A 20,691-nucleotide genomic window follows, 5' to 3' on the forward strand; every position below is an offset into this window, starting at 1 on the left:
AAGTTTGAATGCTAGCCCCCATGAATCACAGACACAGAAATAAAGGTTTTTAAAAAAATACAAGTTAAACTCCAAATTTTAGGGACTTTGGGCGTAACTCGCTGATATTGCATGTTTAGCATAATCAAGGTCATGGTGTGTAAATCCAGGGCACCACACCAAAAAAAAAATACAAATAATGACATCAATAAAAATCTAACTTTAAAAACTACACAAACATTTTAAAATATTTGTTTATAGTAAGTACGTGTTAGTCAGTATTCTATTGCTGTGAAGACACACTATAATCATGGCAACTCGTTTTTTTGTTTTGTCTTGTTGGTTTTTCAAGACAGGGTTTCTTTGTGTAACAGTCCTGACTGTCCTGGAACACACTTTGTAAACTAGGCTGGCCTCGAACTCCCTGAGCTCCATCTGCATCTGCCTCCCAAATGCCGGGATTAACAACATGCGCCACCACTGCCTGGCCCTCTTTTAAGTATTTATTTGAGGCTTACTTACATTTTCAGAGGTTTGGTCCATTATCCTCATGGTAGGGAGCATGGTAGCACACAGGCAGACATGGTAGCTGAGAGCTAGATCCAGAACCACAGGCAGCAGGAGAGAGAGTCACTGGGCCTGGTTTGGGCCCTTGAACATCAAAGCCCACCCCTAGTGACACACTTCCTGGAATAAGGCCTCAACTCCTAATCCTTCTAAACAGCGCCACTCCCTGGTGTCCAAGCATTCAAATCTATGAGCATATGGAGTTATTCTTATTCAAATCATCCCAAGTATGTATGTATATCTGTGCATGTGGAATTCAGAAGACAACTTGCATGTCAGGACTCTCCTCCCACCATGTGAGTGCCGGAGACAGCTGAGAAATGAACTCAGTTGTTAGATTTGGTGACTAGTGCCTTTATCCACTGAGCCACCTTACCAACTCAAGTAAACTTGTTTTCTTGTTTGGTCGGTTGGTTGGTTTTTTCCAGATAGGCTCTCACCATAGCCCTGACTATCTTGGAACTATGTTGCAAATCATAGAACACAGCCTCCGTGACTTTGATTTAGGGGGATTTGTTTCCTTTGTGTACATGACCAATTTTTATGACTGTCAATGAGTTCTAGAATATAATGCTTACCCTCTGTTGGCATAAGAAATCTGAACACATATGTGAGTTTGAGTTTGTGTCTCAGCCATTGTTTTATTGAGAAGAGACACCATGACCACAGCAACTAGGAAAAGAGAGACACTGGGACTGGCTTAGGTTTCTGGCACTCCAAAGCCAGTGGCACTCTCCCTCCAACAAAGCCACATTTACTAATCCCTCTAAGGTAAAGCCATTCCCTGATGGCCATCCGTTCAAATATATGAGTCTATAGAGGTCATTACCCAAACTACCACAACTTGTCAATGTTTTTAAAATTTTCTAAGCTGTATATATATATATATATATATATATATATATATATATACACATACATACACACACACACACACACACACACACACACACACACACACACACACATAAAAAAATCTTTAAAGAGGCACAGGGTGGTAAGCCAAAGGTGGGTTGTCAAACCAAGTATTATATCTCAACTCCAGCACTTGAAGTCCTAGAGCTACAGGAGTTCTTTCCTTTGGACTGGATGCTAACTCTGTGGCCATCCATGAAAAAAGAGCCGCTTCCTTCTACTGTCAATAGATGATAGCACTACCTATAAATAAGTCTAATATACATTTTCTTGAAGGGGGGACTACTTCTTTGATGCAGTTAAGATCTGCATTACTTCAATTTATGAATTGCTCCATCTTGACATAAAGTCAGAGAGTTCCAGCTCCTTCAAGGTCAAACAACAAAATGTTTTGGCCTAAGGTGTAGCTACTGGATGTTTTGCTCCCCAATGTTTTGAGCTCTTGCTTGCTCCTTGTATCATGATAAAAAAAAAAAATCTTTTTTGCTCTCCCTTTTAGCTTGGGGTACAAAAGGACTATGAAAAAATTAAACTCAAGGCTGCAGTATTTACTGACAGTCCTCCTGAATCTATTCTGTCTATTTCATGTCTCTATTATTTCTACCTGCAATTTCTCAATCCACATGCCTCCCTCCAAGAATAGACAAACTGGTCAGGCAGGAACTGTTGATCAATAAAATCAGTTCTGCTCCATACATTGATGATGTGGGAAAGTTATTTGTCAATCTGTTGTTTCATTGATTAATCAATAAAGAAAACTGCTTGGCTTGATAGGTCAGAAAATTAGGTAGGTGGAGTAGACAGAATAGAATGTTGGGGAGAAGGTTAGCGAGCCAGATGCCATGCCTCTCCTCTCCAGGGCAGACGCTATGGAGCCAGCCACCAGGTCAGACATGCTGAATCTTTCCCTGTAAGACACCACTTTGTGGTGCTACACAGATTATTAAAAATGGGTTAATCAAGATGTGAGAATTAGCCATTAAGAGGCTGGAACTATTGGTCCAAGCAGTGTTTAAAGAATACAATTTGTGCATTGTTATTTCGGGGCATAAGCTAGCCAGGTGGCCAGGAGCTGGGCAGCAGGAACGTAGCCCACAGCTCCTTCTACACATTGAGGTAACATCTAAAAAATAAATCCAATGATAGGCATAGCACTAGGCATTCTTCAAATTACAAGGAAGGAGCAAAACAACAATAAAGGTGGTGGCACAAGCCTTTAATCCTAGTACTCCGGAGGCAGAGGCAGGCGGATCTCTGCGAGTTCAAGGCCAGCCTGGTCTACAAGAGCTAATTCCAGGACAGGCACCAAAACTACAGAGAAACCTTGTCTCGAAAAAACCAAACCAAACCAAATAACAACAACAAAAAAGTAGTGGTACATCAAGGATGCTTTATTTACACAGAGCTGTCTGAGTAAATGTATTAACTACCAAGGCACTCAAAAGAAAACTGAAGGCATGATCCAGTGAAACTTGATTACTGCTTACTTGGCACAATCTGTCATTATTCACACAGTACTTGTTTTTCAGGCATGCAGGATACAAATAGTCAATGATGCTCCCACCGAAATTTTAGGAAAGAAAACCTGAAGGTCAGGAAATGTATGGCAGGAGGTGGTTCTCTTTGGGAAGCCATGACTGAGTATTGTAGAAACTTTGAAATCAACTTAGCTGCAATGGAGATGCCAATACACTGGAGAAGTCAGGAATGTGGGTTATCTGTTGAGTAAAGTTATATGCACGAAGTGGAGCCAGACCAAGAGAAGGGCCATGTATGGAGGGTGCAAGGTTATAGTCTCCAGATCTACCTGGGCTCAGAATATATCACCACATGTTAAAGATGTTGGACATGGAACACAGGATTTAATGTTCGTCTCTTGGGTTTTGGTCTTGTTTTGGTTATATCCCTTCTTTCTATGTCCCCATTCCTCCATTTTAAAATGGGTCATTGAATAGTGGAAGTATATAACTTTATTTATTTAGTACTTGCTTGTTTTACATGGACCAGTTGCCATTTATTGGACATAAATTGTCCATCAAGATATGAAAAAAATTTAGTCTTAACAGAATTCTTTACAGATGGGTTTTAGGCAGGCAGTTGAGTTCAGAATACAGAGTGTCCTCCTCCCCCAAGCACTGGCTCCTCTTCAGAGGTACTTGCATCATCATTCATGTTTGAGTTCCTTATAAAAAATTGAGGAGTTGGAAAAGTACATTGGCAGCCTGTATCATATTAGCCCCATTGATGCTCCCTTTCCTCATGTTAATGTACTTGTTGTGATGCCAGTTGTAATCTCTCTGAAATACTCCAAGCCTTTGAAAGTAAAATCCCACATCAATATCCAGCTTGGCAGCTCTCCCAACTCAACTTCTATCAGTTTTTTCTCCATCGGTGATACAAATAACACCAGCTTGGAATTCTGGCGTTTCTAGATACCCAGGGTTTTGTTTGTTTGTTTTTCAGAGTCTTACCAGTGTAGCCTAGACTGACCTTGAACTCCTGACAATCTTAATGCCCATCCACTCAAGAACTAAGAGTGGCCATACAAACCACCATACCTAGTTTATAAACCTTTCTTTTTGATATTTCAAGGGCTCTTAGATGATGTAACAACTAAGAGATTGTTTTAAGTCTCAGTTGGGATTCTTGAACAATGCTGGAACTGTTAAGACTATGGAACTCTTGAAATTAGATTAAAAGCACTTTGTATTATGAGATGGTCAAGGGCTTTGGTGGAGGTGGGGTAGAGATTGAATAGGAGTAGAATGCTATAACAGTTTAAGTCAGAAATGGCTCATGTTTTGAACACTACATCCCAACCTGGTGGTAGAATTTGGGTAGGCTATAAAACCTTTCAGAGGTGAGGCCTGGCTGGTAAGGTAACTATAGATGGACTTTGAAGGTGATACTTGAGTCTGGTTCCGTTGTACTCTCTGAATCCTGGCTTAATATATGCTCATACCACCATTAACTTAGCGATTCTACCATGCCTTCCCCACCATGATAAACTGACTCTTTGAACCCATGAGCCAAAATAAATCTGTCCTTTATTATGTTGTTCCTATTAAGTGCTATGGCCACAGGGATACTATACTAAAGCAATTAATGCAGAAGCAAATAAAACAACTGATATCAAATAAAATATTATAAACTGAATAGAGTGGCACACACCATTAATTTCTGCACTTAAGAGGCAGAGGCAGGTGGAGCTCTGTGAGTTTGAGGCCAGCCTGGTCTACAAAGAGAGGTCCAAAAACACCAGGGTACATAGAGAGACCCTACCTCAAAAATAAAATAGGTGTTATAAAAGACCAGGTATTTAAAAAGATTTTTAGCCTACAAATTTAAGGGTCCTTGCATGTTTGGGAAAGGAATATGTAATAAAACATCTATTCTAGCCAAAACAGCTTTAGAAACAGTAGTATCCTTATTTTATAGATGAAGAAATAGAGGCTTAAAAATGGGTTAAAAAACAACTCATATACAGTCACATAATAATACAGAGGGTTAGCATCAATCTTAGGTCTGACCCAAAACCTCTAATTTTTTTCTCCTTTTTTGCGGGGGGAGGGAGGGAGTTTCAAGACAGGGTCTTTCTGTAGCTCTGGCTGTCCTAGAACTCGCTCAGTAGGCCAGGCCGACCTCAGACTCACAGAGATCTGCCCTTCCATGACTTCCCAAGTGCTGGGATTAAAGGCATGCCCTGGCACTGCCCCAACCTCTATTTTTTTTAAAGCACTTTTTATTATAACTTCAAACATAATAGACAATGTATCTTGATCATATCAACCCAACTCCCCTTTCCCACTACCAAGAAGTGCCCTGAATATGTAGCCCTCCTATACTCACAGTTTTGTTTTGTTTTGTTTTTTAGACAGACTTTTTTTTAAATATTTATTTATTTATTATGTATACAATATTCTGTCTGTGTATATGTCTGCAGGCCAGAAGAGGGCACCAGACCTCATTACAGATAGTTGTGAGCCACCATGTGGTTGCCGGGAATTGAACTCAGGACCTCTGGAAGAGCAGGCAATGCTCTTAACCACTGAGCCATCTCTCCAGCCCTATATTCACAGTTTTTAACAATCCATTGAATCCAATTAGTACTGCCTGCATGAGCATGAAGAACCTACCAGCAGTTGCACCCTCTCCCACTCCCCCAGCGGCCATCAACTAGCCAGCAGAGCTTCACGGGCTCCACCTGCATCTGCTCTGCGCATATTGACAGGCTTGATCTTATGCAGTTAAACCTCCACTTTCAACTATTTTTTTTTAAGATTGATTGATTGATTAATTTAGTATGCAGTGTTCTGCCTGCACGTTTGCCTGGAGGCCAGAAGATGGCACCACATCTCATTACAGATGGTTGTGAGCCACCATCTGGTTGCTGGAAAATTGAACTCAGGACCTCTGGAAGAGTGATTAGTGTTCTTAACTGCTGAGCCATCATTCCAACCCTCAACTCTTATTTCTCCTAAAGTCTGATCACCTCTAGAAAGGTCAACAAATTAAAAGAGAGAAACATATACTTAGAAGCAATGTCAATTATACAGTGCTCAACACCAGAAGTCTTCATTCTAGAAGATGGGAGAAGGGGATACCACAGAGGCCTTTCCCCAGATCAATGTTTTCCTTGAAGAATTTTTTTTAAGTGAGGACTTGGGAGATAGCTTACTCAGTAGAGTGCTTGTGAAAGGTGAGAGCCTGAGTCAAATCCCAAAATGCATCTGTAACATCAACACTAAAGAACAGGAGATAAAAAGATCCCTAGGACTTGCAGGCCAGTCAGCATAGCCTAACCAGCAAGCTCCAGGGCAGAAAAGGTAGGCAGCCCAAATAAAACAAGGTAAATGGCACCTAAGGAACAATACCTCAAGTTGGCCTCTGGCCTCCACACACCACACGAATGCACGTTGCACGTACATATACAGAGGAATTTTTAAAAACCTCCATTATCCCTGCTCTTTTTCATATGTTTAATTCATTGGTTTCTACATCAGATCTAATAGCTGCAAGAAAGAGGACAAAATCAATTAAGAGTAAAATATAACATGACAGTTTTCAAGGAATTAGTACAAACTGCCTTTTATTGGGCGCCAACAAAACAAAGTTGCTTGGGGAAAAAGTGTTGTCAAATGTCAAATAGAAAAATTATTTGAAAGCAAGTGACAATAAATAAATTCCCCCAAATTCATGAGGAAGCTAACTTTTATACCCCTAACGGTTAGGATGAGATGGCTGTATTGGAGTAACTGCTCTAGTAACTTACAAGGTGATCCCTGAGGCTCAGCTACTCCTACCCTGGCTAGAGGCGATTATAAAAATCATTCAGGAGTGGCAATAAATACAGTATCTACCAGCCACAGTAGAATAGGTCAATCACAAGCCAACAGGTGTTCAGAACTAGCTAAGAAGATATTATTCAAGCAGGGTACAAAGGGAATAGTGGATTGCCAGAGGAGAAATGCTATTTATCAGACCATGACAAACTTCCACGTGTTTGCACTGGGATTAACCTACTGCTTGATGGTTGGTTTGCATCCCAAACTAACAGTAGCAAACTGGTAGTGAGGCAGACCTTTAAGACACTGTCATCGACTTCTGAATATTTTGCAACGCATGTTCAAGTTACAAACCCTCTTTATAAATGAAGGTGATATATTCCATAATATTTCATATTTGAAATTCCTTAAATAAATCCAAGTTCAGCCCAAAAAATTATGCCATCAGGCCTGGCAAGATGTGTTAGCATGAACATTTGATGACTTAGATTCTTAAATTCCACAAGGTGGCAGGAGAGAACCAACTCCCTAGAGTTGTCTTCTGACCTCTTCACTGGAATGCATGCACATACACACACACACAGAAAGTTGCTTGGGGAAACACATGCACACAAATAAATACACACATATATAAATGTGTATGTCACTCTACATGTAATCCAAACTAACCAAGATCACCGCCATACATAATTTGCCATGGGTAAAAATGAATGCTTCTCTGGCCCTGTGCTTCTAGGTGTGGGAGAACTGCCCTGAGGACGTGAAAGGGGGAGAACTGGTCCTGTGAACTCACCAGGGTAATGCAGGAAGAGTTCACCCTGGTGGTGAGGATAAGGAGAGCTGGTGGGCTGACCAACCCTGCAACTACCCAGGTCACTCCAACATACCCCCCTCATCTGTGAGCTGCTGGAGCACATAAAGGGACCAGTCCTGCAGATCCTAAGCTGCAGGATCTCCACAACACTGGGCAACAATAGGATATCCAAGAGAAGCCCAGGATCGATAGCATAGCAGAAACCAGAGACCTCGAACCAGACCAAAGACTCTTTGCAATGAACACTTTCAAGTAAAGATATATGGACAAAAGGTTTACTGAGTGACTCACTGGGTCACACTGCAGCTTCCATGATGAAACTGGTTTTTCTTTTTTTCTTCGTTTTGTTCTCTTAAATTTCATTTTATTTGGGAGTAAGCAGGAAGGTTACAACAGTGGAAGACAGATGTGAAGTGAGAGAGAAATGAATTGGGATGAAGATATATAATGTGAAAGACACAAACAATAAATAAAAAAGAAAGTTTAAAAAAAAAAAAAGGACTCAGGCTGAGGAGCAACCCAGTAGGCAGAGCTCTTCCATGGCCTCTGAATCAGCTCCTGCCTTGAGCTCCTGCCCCACCTCCCTCAGGGATGTGACCTGAGAGTTGTAAGATGAAATAAACCTCCTCCGACAAAAAGAATCAATGCTTTTCAATTTAAATGAATCAGATAGGTATATTTTTATAACTATCATTTGAATAATTCAAAACGCAGTTTAAAGTACGGATATGGTATAAATCCTAATAATAAAAAATGTAAAGTAATAGCACCTGTTTTAATTAGATCTAACAACAGAAACAAAATGGTTATTTCAGCACAATAAATGATTACTTGACTCTAAACATAACAAATATAGAACAAGATGAAACTAGGAATGGGCTGGATTCCACACAAATCACAAAAACCTTTTACCTCAGTCTGCAGGATGGCAGCCCTTTGTTCCTTAGCAGTGAGGGACTCCTTTAGCACCTCGATGTGTTGCTTACTATCTGAGAACTGGTTTGTGAGAGTTTCTAGCTTGGTTTGTAAGGCTAGCAGTTCAGTGTCCTTTCTGGACAACTCTTGTTTCACCTGGCCAATCTGGAAAAGAAAACACAACATTGTAAGGAAGAAAGAAATCACACAGCTACCGCACAACTGGACCTCTGGCAGATTTACGACACAAGATAGGAAAGAGATGCAGCACTGACTTGATGATAGGTGTGGGGTGCACTTTAGTGGTGAAGCACTTGTCTAGCAACCCCGAGCTCTAGGCTCATCAAATGGGAAATAAATAAGACGGGACATACTAATCTTTTACACCATCTAATACCGGATGTTCCTTACCAAAAACTAAGCTTATTCAAACACAGAAATTTCTAATCTTCATTTATTGTCTTTAAATAGTTTCTGAAATGCCTTAGGCCAGTTGTTCTCAACCTTCCTAATACTGAGACCCTTTAATACAGTTCCTCATGTTGTGGTGACCCCAACCACAAAGTTATTTCATTGCTAATTCACAACTGTAATTTTGTTACTGAGCAGTGTTGCAGCTTCCGATGGTCATGACCCTCAGGTTGAGAACCACTGCCTTCGGGGAAAGCTGGAGGAAGAAATTGCAGTTCAACCCGACCAGACAGCGCTCATCACCTAAATGCCACTTCATTTGGTCAGAAAACAATGAGTGCGAACGTAGAACATGAGGGGAAAGTAACTTCCTATTTCTGCTGAAAGTAAATTCAAATCCTAGTGGTATGCTTCTTTAGTTTTCTTTCTCAAACAAAAGTTTTATAAACGCTTTATCTTAAAAAGCTAGGCTAGATGAGGTACTGTAAACTTTTATCCCATGCAGAACAGGCAGAAGCTGTTGGATCTCTGTGAGTTCTAAGCATGCCAACAGTACAGTGAGACCCTGTATCGTGAAAACAGGACAAAACCAGGCTGGTTTCAGTGTTAGGGCATCAGAGAGATGTTTTCTTTAAAAAAAAAAAGTCAACTGTTTATCAACTACATTCACATCATAGACATAAACAGACACATGGACTTAAATGAAGAATGCATACGCTCTCCCTGAGAGAATCCACATGTGGCATCTGAACAGGCCAGTCATAAACACTACAATGCACTCTTCACAAAGCTTTTCTTTTAATTTTTCTTTTTTGGTTTTTCAAGATAGGGTTTCTCTGTGTAGCCCTGGCTGTTCTGGAACTCGTTCTATAGACCTGGCAGGCCTCAACTCACAGAGATCTGCCTGCCTGTGTGCCTCATGAGTGCTGGGATTAAAGGTGTGCACCAGCACAATCTGGCTCCACAAAACTCTCTTAACACCAACAAATATTTCCTTTTAAACAACTTCCTTATATCTCTATTGTTCCTAAGCATTTGTGTGTGTGAGTGTGCGCGTGCGCGTGAGTGCGAGAGAGAGAGAGAGAGAGAGAGAGAGAGAGAGAGAGAGAGAGAGAGAGAGAGAGAGAATGAATCAGTCAGTCTTGTGTGCCCCAGACCAGCCCAAACTGACTATGCAGCCAAGGCTGGTCTTGAACTCCTGATCTTACTGTCTCTATCTGCTAAATGTTAGGATTACAGGTCAACAGCCAATGAGGACAGTAAATGTGCACAGTGTTATATTTGCTGGATATCCATCTGTCAGCTTCTGCCTTGCTCCCTTGAGTCTGGTTCTCTCACTGAAGCTGAAGCTAACCAACCCTAGAAACCCTCCTGTGTTCATGTCCCTGTACCATTAGGATACAGACAGGCAACCACACCTGGCATCTGACATGACTTCTGGAGACTGAAACACTCATGCTGACAGAGCAAGCGTTCTTATTCATTCAGCCTTCTTAGCCAGCCTTGTTCCTAAGACAGGGTTTCTCTGTGTAGCCCTGGTTGTCTAAAACTCACTATACAGACCAGGCTGGCCTCAAACTCAGAGATCCATCTGTTTCTGCCTCCCAAGTGCTGAGGTTAAAGATGTGCACTACCATGCCCAGCCACCTTCTTTCCTATTTTGAAACTTTAAATAAAGATTTAAAAAAAGCTGTCTTATGACATTTTCTGAGTTTATATTATTAGGTCTACCGTCCAGAAAATAAGTACATGACAGATTAACTACTGGCAGACATATGGTACGTCAAAAATTTTCATGGCAGATGAAGCTAAATTCTGGAGTTTTAGAAAACTAAGCATCTCTAAAGTAGTTTACTACACCAATCTTAGGTAACAAGAGAAAGCTTTTTAAGAAATTTCACAGGAAGAAATAGAGTTTACCTTAAAATCAGACTTTTAATTTGGGAACATACCACAACAAAAGAGTTGTTTCCTAGCATGTACAAGACCCTACATTTGATCTCCCCAGGAAAACACAAGATAGGAAGAGAGGGAGGGAAGAAGGGAGGGAGGGAAGGAGGGAGGGAGGGAAGGAGGAAGAAGGAAGGAAGGAATGAAGGAAGGAAGGAAGGAAGGAAGGAAGGAAGGAAGGAAGGAAGGAAGGAAGGAAGGAAAAAAACCAATTATACTTTTAAGAAGCACTAAAAATAATTTAGTCTTCTCTTTCAATAAGGCAAGCATTTTTCTATACACATGAAAACTATTTACAGATAAGCAAATACGTAAGGATACTCATGCTATCCCTTTACCAACAACAAAAATACATATTAGCATTATTCCATCTGTAATATATAGATTGAACTAAAAATATATTTATTCTATAAATAAATGCCCAGAATATTCAAAGTGTTACTGCTTTCTCAGGAAAGAACTATAGTTCAAAGGTATCTAAATCTCTGGATATTTCTAAACATGAGTTAAAAATAAACAGAAGCCAGGCATGGAGGTACACACCCAAAAACCTCAATGCTAAGGAGGCTGAGGCAGAATCAGAGGCTTGATGACTAGCCTACATAATAAGGTCTTTCTCAAAATCCTAAAATGCACACATACATACGGAGAGAGACTTCCGTTCTACACAGGACTGCTGTTTCCTTACTGTGTGCACTACTCAACAAGCTTTACATGCTGCTACACAGACCCTTAGAGACTGAGAAAAAGAAGAAAAAATTTTAAATAAAAGAAAAATTTATAAGTACAAATCTTCCTTCTGGAACGCCCAGGAGAGAAAACTAGGTGAGGAGCACATGATAGCAGTTAGTTGCTAAAGAGATCAGTAATGTTATTCTTCTCTACATCTTGGCTTCCTAACTGGCAATGGAGAAATTATACCAAAGCCTCATACTGCTTAGAATTCAATAAAATAATGTACTTGGCCTGTTGTCTGATACACATAAATGAAAAATAGTCGCTAAGAAAAAAAGGAAGTTATATACCAATTCCTCCTCCAGATAACATATAGTTAATACCATAATCCAAATTAGATCTTTTCCAAACATAGTATTTTACTTTTTAACCTACAATACAAAGTAGCCATAAATAGGAAGCAGCATATCAAATTATCAAAATTTATTTTTATATTTATGGTTGTGAGCCTAGCCTTTAACGGCTGAGCCATCTCTCCAGCCCTCAAAATTTATTTTTAATACTGCATTCAAGTCTTAGTCCACAATTCTTCCAAAGGGTAGTTTTTCCACTCATCTTTGACACTTTAAAGAAGCTGTGTATGGACAATACAAACAAAATAGTGAAGAAATTACAAGTAAACTCTAAAACGGGATAGCTGGTGTCAATCAAACCCTACCCCTTATGACCTGTGGTTCACTGGGCATTGTCTGTTACTTGAGCTTTCTCCTCTGTAAATTGGTGCTGATCACCCCAGATGCTTCTAGTAAGTGTACAGGTCATGGTTATTTTATTATTATCTATTAGAATGGTTTGAAATGCAGTTTTAGTAATTTAAAAAACATCACACCAATTCTAAACTCCCAGGTAAATTTAAATAGCTATTTACTCTCTATACATCTGTCCTAAAGAAAATAACATTTGCTGCAAAATCTCCTAATGAGAACTTAATGTCTCCATGTAGTTAGAGTACTTTTCTCAAGAACTTCAAATGGAGGTAAGTTGTAGGCGATAGGCTTAGAGATGTCTGCATTCCTGTACCTAAAAGAATGGAGGGAAAGACCATTTATATAAATCAGCGTACATCTACTCAACAAGGGAATGAGGAATGGGAGTTTTGAGATACCATCCACAGAACAGCAAAACAATAAAGAACCAGGTGTAGGGCTCCCAGAATCCATGTGGACTCAGTGTGCACAAGTGACATATGGGTCAAACTGTGAACAAAGGTCAGTCAAAAGAGCAGAGCAGGCTGGTTAGTGCTAAGAATGGACATAGCTGCCATCCATAGAGAGAATGAAAGTGTAAGCCACCCAGAAGCCAGAGCCAGCAGGGTCCCACTGTGGGATCACTGCACACAGAGAGGTAAATCTTACTGCAAAGACCTCAGACTGAAGACCAGCCGCTCTCTTTTTCAGCTCCTCCCCTTGAGCCTCTTTCGAACTTAGTTCCTCCTTCAGTTGTTCTACCTGTCACGACATTGTTATTGTTTTTCACTCATGTGCCAACTTAGGACTTCAAATTATCTGATTTTGAGCCACAGTGACCTCTGAAATAATAATAACTTATGTAAAATAATTGAATCTTTTCCACTAACTCAATTTTCAAAGGCATATACTGTTTCTATTTCAAACTTTTTTCAAATGAACTAGAATGTGCTGGTCAGCAAAAAGGAAGTATAATATAGATTTTAATATGGTATATTTTGTCCTTAAAATCATGGAGAAAATCCAAGCTAACAAAAAGTTGAGCACATCAATTTTTTAGCATTAAAACTAGCACATAATTGGCATAAATCATCAATAACAGACTCTTTAGCAATAGAGGAAAATTCTACAGACATATGCCAGATACACAACAAAAAGCCTAAACAGGATAGGGAGTCACACCTGTATTTCTTGACAGTCAAATTTGGAGAATGTTTCAGTTTTCAATTGTGAGAAACTGAAGAATACAGCCACTCTATATACATTTGGGAAATGCAGTGAGTTAAGATTTTTCTAGCTAAATTTTCATTGTTAAAATTATTTATTTGCATATTTATTTGTTTTGAGACAGGGCCTCACTGTGTAGCCCTGGCTAGCCTGGAACTCACTATGTAGACCAGGCTGGCCTCTAAGATGCAGCAGTCCAGCTGTCTCTGTCTACCAAGTGCTGGGACTGCAGGCATGTGCCACCATGTCCAAACTTTGACAATAATTATTTTTAATTGAACCACAATAAAATTGATATCCCAATAAATTAAATTCTTCAATTTTATTTAAATAGTTTATAGAATCAAAATAAATGACTTTTGGATCTGATAGGCCTCAGTACTGACTGCCCTACTGCACACACGCCTGAGAGCACATAGGGAGCAGCAAACCTGAGAGCAAATGAACTCCCCTAACTGAGAAAGCAAAGGCCTTCCATCTTGGGACTTGTTTAAAGGGGAAACATTTAACTTGTTTTGGGGGGAAAAAAAAAAACAACTTTCAGGGATTTGATTTAAACTATTTCCCAAGAAGGGGTAGAGAATGAGCTCTCACACCATAAGAACAATGTGGTTGAACAAAGTTCCATAAAATCATTTCAGAAGGACTTACAGAAACAAAAAGTTAAACGATAACATGTCCTTAGTCACATCAAACAATTCTTATTTAAATAAAAGCCTACAATAACTAAATGATACCAGTCATTCTGACCTTAACTCTGGGAAGTTTCTAAGTGGGGGCGGGGGAACACTCCTCTAAGATCTAATAAAGCATAAAGTAGATCTTTGCAATCACTAACATGGAAAAGTATGCAAAAATTTTAAAGCTTCCAGGAACTGAAGTATCCATTCCATACCTTATTCTTCATGAATTTAGAGTGGCTCCTATACACCTCCATCTGTTTCATTTCCTCCTCTCGCTCTTCAGTGCTCAAAGCCCCATTTGATTTCAGCATCTGAATTTCCTCTTCCAGGTCTCGGAGTCCACGCTCCATGGAAGAAATTTTTGAATCCTAGGAACATGGAAGAGTTAAGTGTTGGGGAATATTATTTTCAGGTGTCACTTTTGTTTACACTGCATTTGTTTAACTCTGTGAAGCTGTGTTACTGTGTCTGTCTAAAACACCTGACGGTTCTAACAAAGAGATGAACAGCCAATAGCAAGTAGGGAGCAAGGATAGGCGGGGCTAACACGCAGAGATCATAAATACAAGGAGAAATCTGGGAGGAGAGAGAACTAGGAGACTAGGACATCAGGGGCCAGTCACACAGCTACAAAGCAAGCCACTGAGAAAGAAGAAAGGTATACAAAAATACAGAAAGATAAAAGCCCTTTCAAAGGCAAAAGGTAATCAGGATAATTTAAGATAAGAAAAGCTAGCAAGAAACAAGCCAAGTTAAGGCCAGGCATTAACGTCTGTGTGTGATTTATTTGGGAGCTGGGTGGTGGGCCCCTCAAAAAAATAAGAGTAAAATATCCTACAACAGTTAAGTGTTAAACTATTTACAAAGATTAAAAGCAGTTGAATGACTGGGTCTCTGCAGCAAGTGGGACGAGGAGGACACATCCCCACAGCATGGCTGCTCCTCTTCCTCCCTCCAGGTACAGACACTTTCAACTCAAGCAGACAGAATTGACCAAACGGGCAGAAACAACAGAAAATGGTTAAAGGTTCTCTGCACTTTTATGATCAACAAATTTCTAGTGGAGGAAGAAGAAAGCTGGAGACAACAAGCCAGCAGACTGCAATAGTGCCATTTACTTCTCTCTGCTCTTGGCTACAGATACAGTGTGACCAGCTGTCTCAAGTTTCTGCCTCTGACTTTTCTGCAACTGTGAGCTATACCATGGAACCCTAAGCCAGCTTGTCACAACAACAAAGAAATCAGAAGACCATGTGTCTAGTAAAAAGCAACACCACCTAACATCAGTCGTTAGCTATGTGCAAGGCCCTGTCCAAAGCATTTTACATGTTTTAATCAATGAACATCAAATTAACCACTGAATTAATAGACTTTTTTTTATAAATCTGAGAAAGCCATAGAGACGTTAGGAACTTGCTTTTTGTCACATATCTGATAAGATGTAGCTAGATTTTTAAATCAAAGGAGTTTAACTCAGAAAGCAAACTCTTAAAACTCCTAGAGATTTCTAATGGCTAGTCTAAAGCAGTTTTTCAAAATACTATCTTCAATTCGGGGGTCCTCTAGACATAGAGTCTACAGGGCTAAAGCTATTTTTGCAATAATCTTACAGTTATCATTAGATCTGTACAATGTGTTGACAATTGCGCTGATAAGAAACAACGAACAAAGGTACCAGTGCCTGAGCACAAGTCAGGACAGTAGTAGTCACGACATTCTTTAGAGGGATAAACTGGCAATGAAGAAAAATAAAATCTTAAAGAATGTCCTTAAGCAGTTAAAATGCATTACTTTTAATAATATCCAGCATCAAATCTATATGAAAAGTGGGATTAGGCATGGAGCACTTATACTGCATACTGAACAATGGCTATCCCTAGTAACTGCATACTGAATAATGGCTATCCCTAGTAACGGCACCTGCAGGGTGCTGTAAGGTGCAAGGGGAGCTATATACTTCCTTCTTACAGCACAGCTCTTACTAAAGACACAACTGGAAAATGGTGATTACTGAGACTTAGGTTTTGGCAAATTTTGTTTCTAAAAATAAAGGAAGTATACCAGGCAGTGGTGGAATATGCCTTTAATCCCAGCACTTGGGAGGCAGAGGCAGGCGGGTCTCTGTGAATTCAAGGCCAGCCTGGTCTACAAAGGGAGTTAGTTTCAGGACAGCCAAGGCTACACAGAGAAACCCTGTCTCCAAAAGAAAATAACACAACAACAACAAAAAAGTTGGCTTATCAACTTTAAGAGAATTATGGGATCCTAACATTAAGTTTTCTTTTTCTGTGTGTGTGTGTGTGTGTGTGTGTGTGTGTGTGTGTGTGTGTGCGTGCGTGTGCATGCATTGGGCAAGCATGTTCATGTGGGTGACATACCTGTGTATGCCTGTACAGACCAAAAGACAAGCTCCAATGTTGCTCCTTAAGCACTATCCACCCTGTTTTATAAGACAAAGTGTCTCCCTTGCCTGGAGCCTACCAAGTAGGAGAGGCTAGTCAGCCAGCAAGTCCCAGGGAGCTCTCTCCCTGTTGCTATCTCCCCAGTGCTAAAGTCATAAGCGTGTTCCTACAAGCTCAGCTTTTCTACATAGATTCTAGGGATCCAGCTCAGGTACCCAGCAAACATTTTACTGATAGTTATCTCTGGAGGCCAAGAAGTTTGCTTTCCATAATTCCTCTTTTCATTGGCATATGTTAATTACATAAATAACCAGCCTTATTGTGCCATTTTGTACATGTATGAACATAATTTGATCCTGTTTACCCCTATTACTCTTCTTATCACCCTCCCTCCTGACTAGGTTTCCTTCTTCTTACCTAACAATCCCCTCTCTTCTCTAAGAAATCTGACATTTGATTTAAAGAAATGCTAGACAACTCTTTTTGTCTCATTTGAATTATGTCCAACAACTGAAAAGAAACTGAAAATCCTGTTAAGGTATTCTTTCATTAAACTTACAGTTTCCTCTCGATCTTCCAGTTGAGCAAAGTATTATACCGTAACTCTCTACCCATGCAAGGAGGCTACCCATTTAAGAATGAAAGGTGACCCCAAGATTCTTCATGAGATTCTCACTTACCTTCATCTCAATGACGGTTTGCAAGGCTTTTGTTTTGGCAGAATCGGGGGCATTCTCAAATCTCCGGTGCATCTCCTAAACAAAAGCAGAAGGGAGTCAGTGGCTGCCTTCCTATGTTCATGCCATATTTTGGTCTCACTTTGTAGCTCTGGCTGGCCTGGAGCTCACAATGTATTCCTGACTGGCCTTGAACTCAAAGATCCACCAGATCCTCGGCCTTTGCCTCCCAAGTTCTGGTGTTCTTGGGAGATGTTAAAAATAACTAAGCTAACATTTGTGGTAAGTGGACCCTTTCTTTGTTACAGACCTTTACCTGAGTGCATTCCAACTGATTCAACATACACTCTGGAGGATTCCTGGTTCTGAACAACTAGTTGTTTAAAATTAATCATAATAATACCAACAGCTACAATACAAGAAACTACCACACATCACTAGGGTGACACGAAACCAAAACCGCACATGCTCTAAAGGGGGATTAAGGAAGACCCCTCTTTTGTTTGTTTAGTTTTTCAAGACAGGGTGTCTATATAGCTCTGGTTGTCCTGGAATTCACTCTGGAAACTAAGCTAGCCTCAAACTCACAGAGATTCACCTGCCTCTGCCTCCAAATGCTGGGATTAAATGTGTGTGCTGAAAAGGACCCTTTTTAAAAAGAAAAAATAAAGGCCATCACCACCAGCCCGCTATGCACAGAGAGCTATGACGTTATCTGTTAACTGCAGCACCCACCTCTAGAGCACTAAGTGCCTCGCTTCCTATGATGAACGCCGCCAGTGTGTGCGACCCCAGGGAAGAAGAAAAGGTCTCTTAGACAAGTTTCCAAGTAGCTCAAAATCAGAAAATGTCATGACAGCTTTCTTTTTTAATCCAATGTTTAATGAGTTTAAGACAGGAAGGAATGAGGCCAGACATGGTGGCACATGCCTTTAGTTCCGGCACTCTTTTTTAAAAGAGACTGGATGCTATGAAAAGACTGAACTTTTAAAGTATTTGAATTTTTAAAGCTGTAGAACCTGAGTTTGTAAAATGATGTACATTGTGCTATCTCTATTAATGTGTGCTCTTGGGGGTGAACAGTGATGTGTGTGTCTGGATGCCCAGCTAACAAGGGGTCAGTTGTGCTGGCTAGTTTTATGCCTACTTGACATAAGCCAGGGTCAGTGCAGATAAGAGAACCTCAATTGAGAAAATACCTCCATTATTAGATCAGGCTGTAGGGAAGCCTAAAGGGCAATGGTTTTCAATCTTCCTAACACTAAAACCCTTTAGCACAATTCCTCATGTTGTGATGACCCCAACCATAAAATTATTTCGTTGCTATTTCATAACTGTAATAATGCTACTGTTATGAATCATAGTATAAATATCTGATATGCAACCCCTATGAAAGGGTCATGAACCTCCAAAAAGGGGTTGGTACCTGCAGGTTGAGAACCACTGGTATAGGGCATTTTCTTAAGTGATTGATGTAGAAGGGCCCACCCCATTTGGATGGGGCCACACCAGACTGGTGTTCCTGGGTTCTATAAGAAAGCAGGCTGAACAAGTCATGAAGGGAAACAGAGGCAGGCAGATCTCTGTGAGTTTGATACCAGCCTGGTTTTAAATAAATAAACAAATAAGTTGGTAGTTGATGTGGGAGTGTCATATATCAATCTGTTGATTTCATTGGTTAAGTAATAAACAAACTGCTTGGGCTCATAGCTTAGAACATAGGTGGGTGGAGTAAACAGAACAGAATGCTGGGAGGAAGAGGAAGTGAGCTCAGACTCCACAGCTCTGCTCTCGGGAGCAGATGCCTCAGAGAGACGCCATGCTCCCCGCTCCTGGGAAGATACACTCCCGGTAAGACCGGTGCTCACTAAGACCGGTGCTCACAGATTATTAGAGATGGGTTGATCGGGATATCAGAATTAGCCAGTAAGGGCTAGAGCTAAAGGGCCAAGCGGTGATTAAATGAACACAGTGTCCGTGTAATTATTTCGGGTAGAGCTAGCCATGTGGGCGGCCGGGTGCCGGGACGCAGCCCGCCGCTCCTATTTCTACAGGTAGTGATGGAAATATTAACAGTCTTCAAGAATCACTCAGAAGTTCTAGACAACCTCAGACAATAATTACTAATAAACCTGAGACAACCCTAGATAGGAGGACAGAGTGTAATACTCCATACGAAAATGGTTAAAAATAATGAAAATGACCATGATTTTGGTTGTCTTTCACCTAACTTACTCACTGTTGCCTGATGAGGAAGCTCATAGATTAACTTCTCTTAAAATTCTTACAGAACAGGCTGGAGAGATGGCTCAGAGGTTAAGAGCACTGAGTACAATTCCCAGCAACCACATGATGGCTCACAACCATCTGTAATGAGATCTGGTGCCCTCTTCTGGTCTGTAGACACACATGCAGAAAGAACACTGTATACATAATAAATAAATAAATCTTTAAAAAAAATTCTTACAGAACAAAAACCCTTTCAAAAAGTTTTTCACACTATACTCTATTTTTTTTAGTGCACTTCTGGTTTCAGTTTTAGTTTAGAAATGCCCAACTGCTAAAGTCTATGAAAATATTCCAAACTCCAAAAAACCCCACAACCCTGAAAAAGCTCTGGCTCAAGCACTTAGGGGTAGACAGACTCAGTCTTTATTATATACACTACTCTTTCTACTAACTTTAAGTATCCAAGTAGACAATCACAACATAGGTAACAAGCATTTCAAAAGTGTGGTGGTTTGAATGAAAATGGCCCCCAAAGGCTCATAGGGAATGGCACTACTAGGAAGTGTGGCCTTGCTGGAGTAGGCACAGCCTTGTTGGAGGAAGCATGTCCCTGGCAGTAGGCTTTGAGGTTTCAGATGCCCACGCCCGATCCACTGGTTTACTCTTTCTGCTGCCTTCAGATTCGGAAGTAGAACACTTGGCTCTCTTTTCAGCACCATGTCAGCCTGCTTGCATACCATGTCCCACCATGATGAATTGTGGACCAGTCCCAATCAAATGTCTTCCTTTATAAGTGTTGCCATGGTCATGGTACCACTTCCCAGCAATAGAAACCCTAACTAAGACAACAAAACTAGACTCCAACAGCATTCTAAACCTGCACCACATGCGGGCATTCACACTTTCTAGTCTCCCATAAGCCAAAGGCAAAAAATCTACCTAGATGTCCCTTCAAAACGTACCAAAATCTAGCCGGGCAGAGGTGCACATGCCACACCTTTCATTAACAACTTCCTACATTTTGCCTCCCTTACTGCACTTCTCAATAGAACTTCTTTAAAAACCAAGTTGATCAGTAAGCGGTGGTGGCACATGTCTTTAATCCCAGCAATCAGGAGGCTGAAGGAGGCAAATCTCTGAGTTCAAGGCCAGCCTGGTCTACAGAGTGAGTTCCAAGACAGTCAGGGCTTTTTTTGAGAAGCCCTGTCTCAAAAAA

The 20,691-nt window shown here is 40.5% G+C and overlaps 1 protein-coding gene across 9 annotated transcripts in view; it reads right to left on the minus strand.

The window, feature by feature from the left end:
* Positions 1-20,691, minus strand: part of Erc1 (ELKS/RAB6-interacting/CAST family member 1) — a 356,262-nt gene that overhangs the window by 257,329 nt on the left and 78,242 nt on the right. For 5 of the 9 annotated variants that reach the window (XM_026788064.1, XM_026788065.1, XM_005365122.3 and 2 more), the window contains 3 exons: positions 17,250-17,324; positions 14,380-14,535; positions 8,473-8,640 (listed from right to left, as the gene is read on the minus strand). In XM_026788064.1, coding sequence (XP_026643865.1) covers positions 8,473-8,640; positions 14,380-14,535; positions 17,250-17,324 — 399 coding nt within the window. Of the gene's footprint in view, positions 1-8,397; positions 8,641-12,935; positions 13,020-14,379; positions 14,536-17,249; positions 17,325-20,691 lie in introns of those variants that run through there. The other 4 variants (XM_005365120.3, XM_005365121.3, XM_013352980.2 and 1 more) reach the window with 2 other exon arrangements.

Source organism: Microtus ochrogaster, unplaced genomic scaffold (assembly GCF_000317375.1).
Source record: "Microtus ochrogaster isolate Prairie Vole_2 unplaced genomic scaffold, MicOch1.0 UNK1, whole genome shotgun sequence".
Lineage (NCBI taxonomy): Eukaryota > Metazoa > Chordata > Mammalia > Rodentia > Cricetidae > Microtus > Microtus ochrogaster.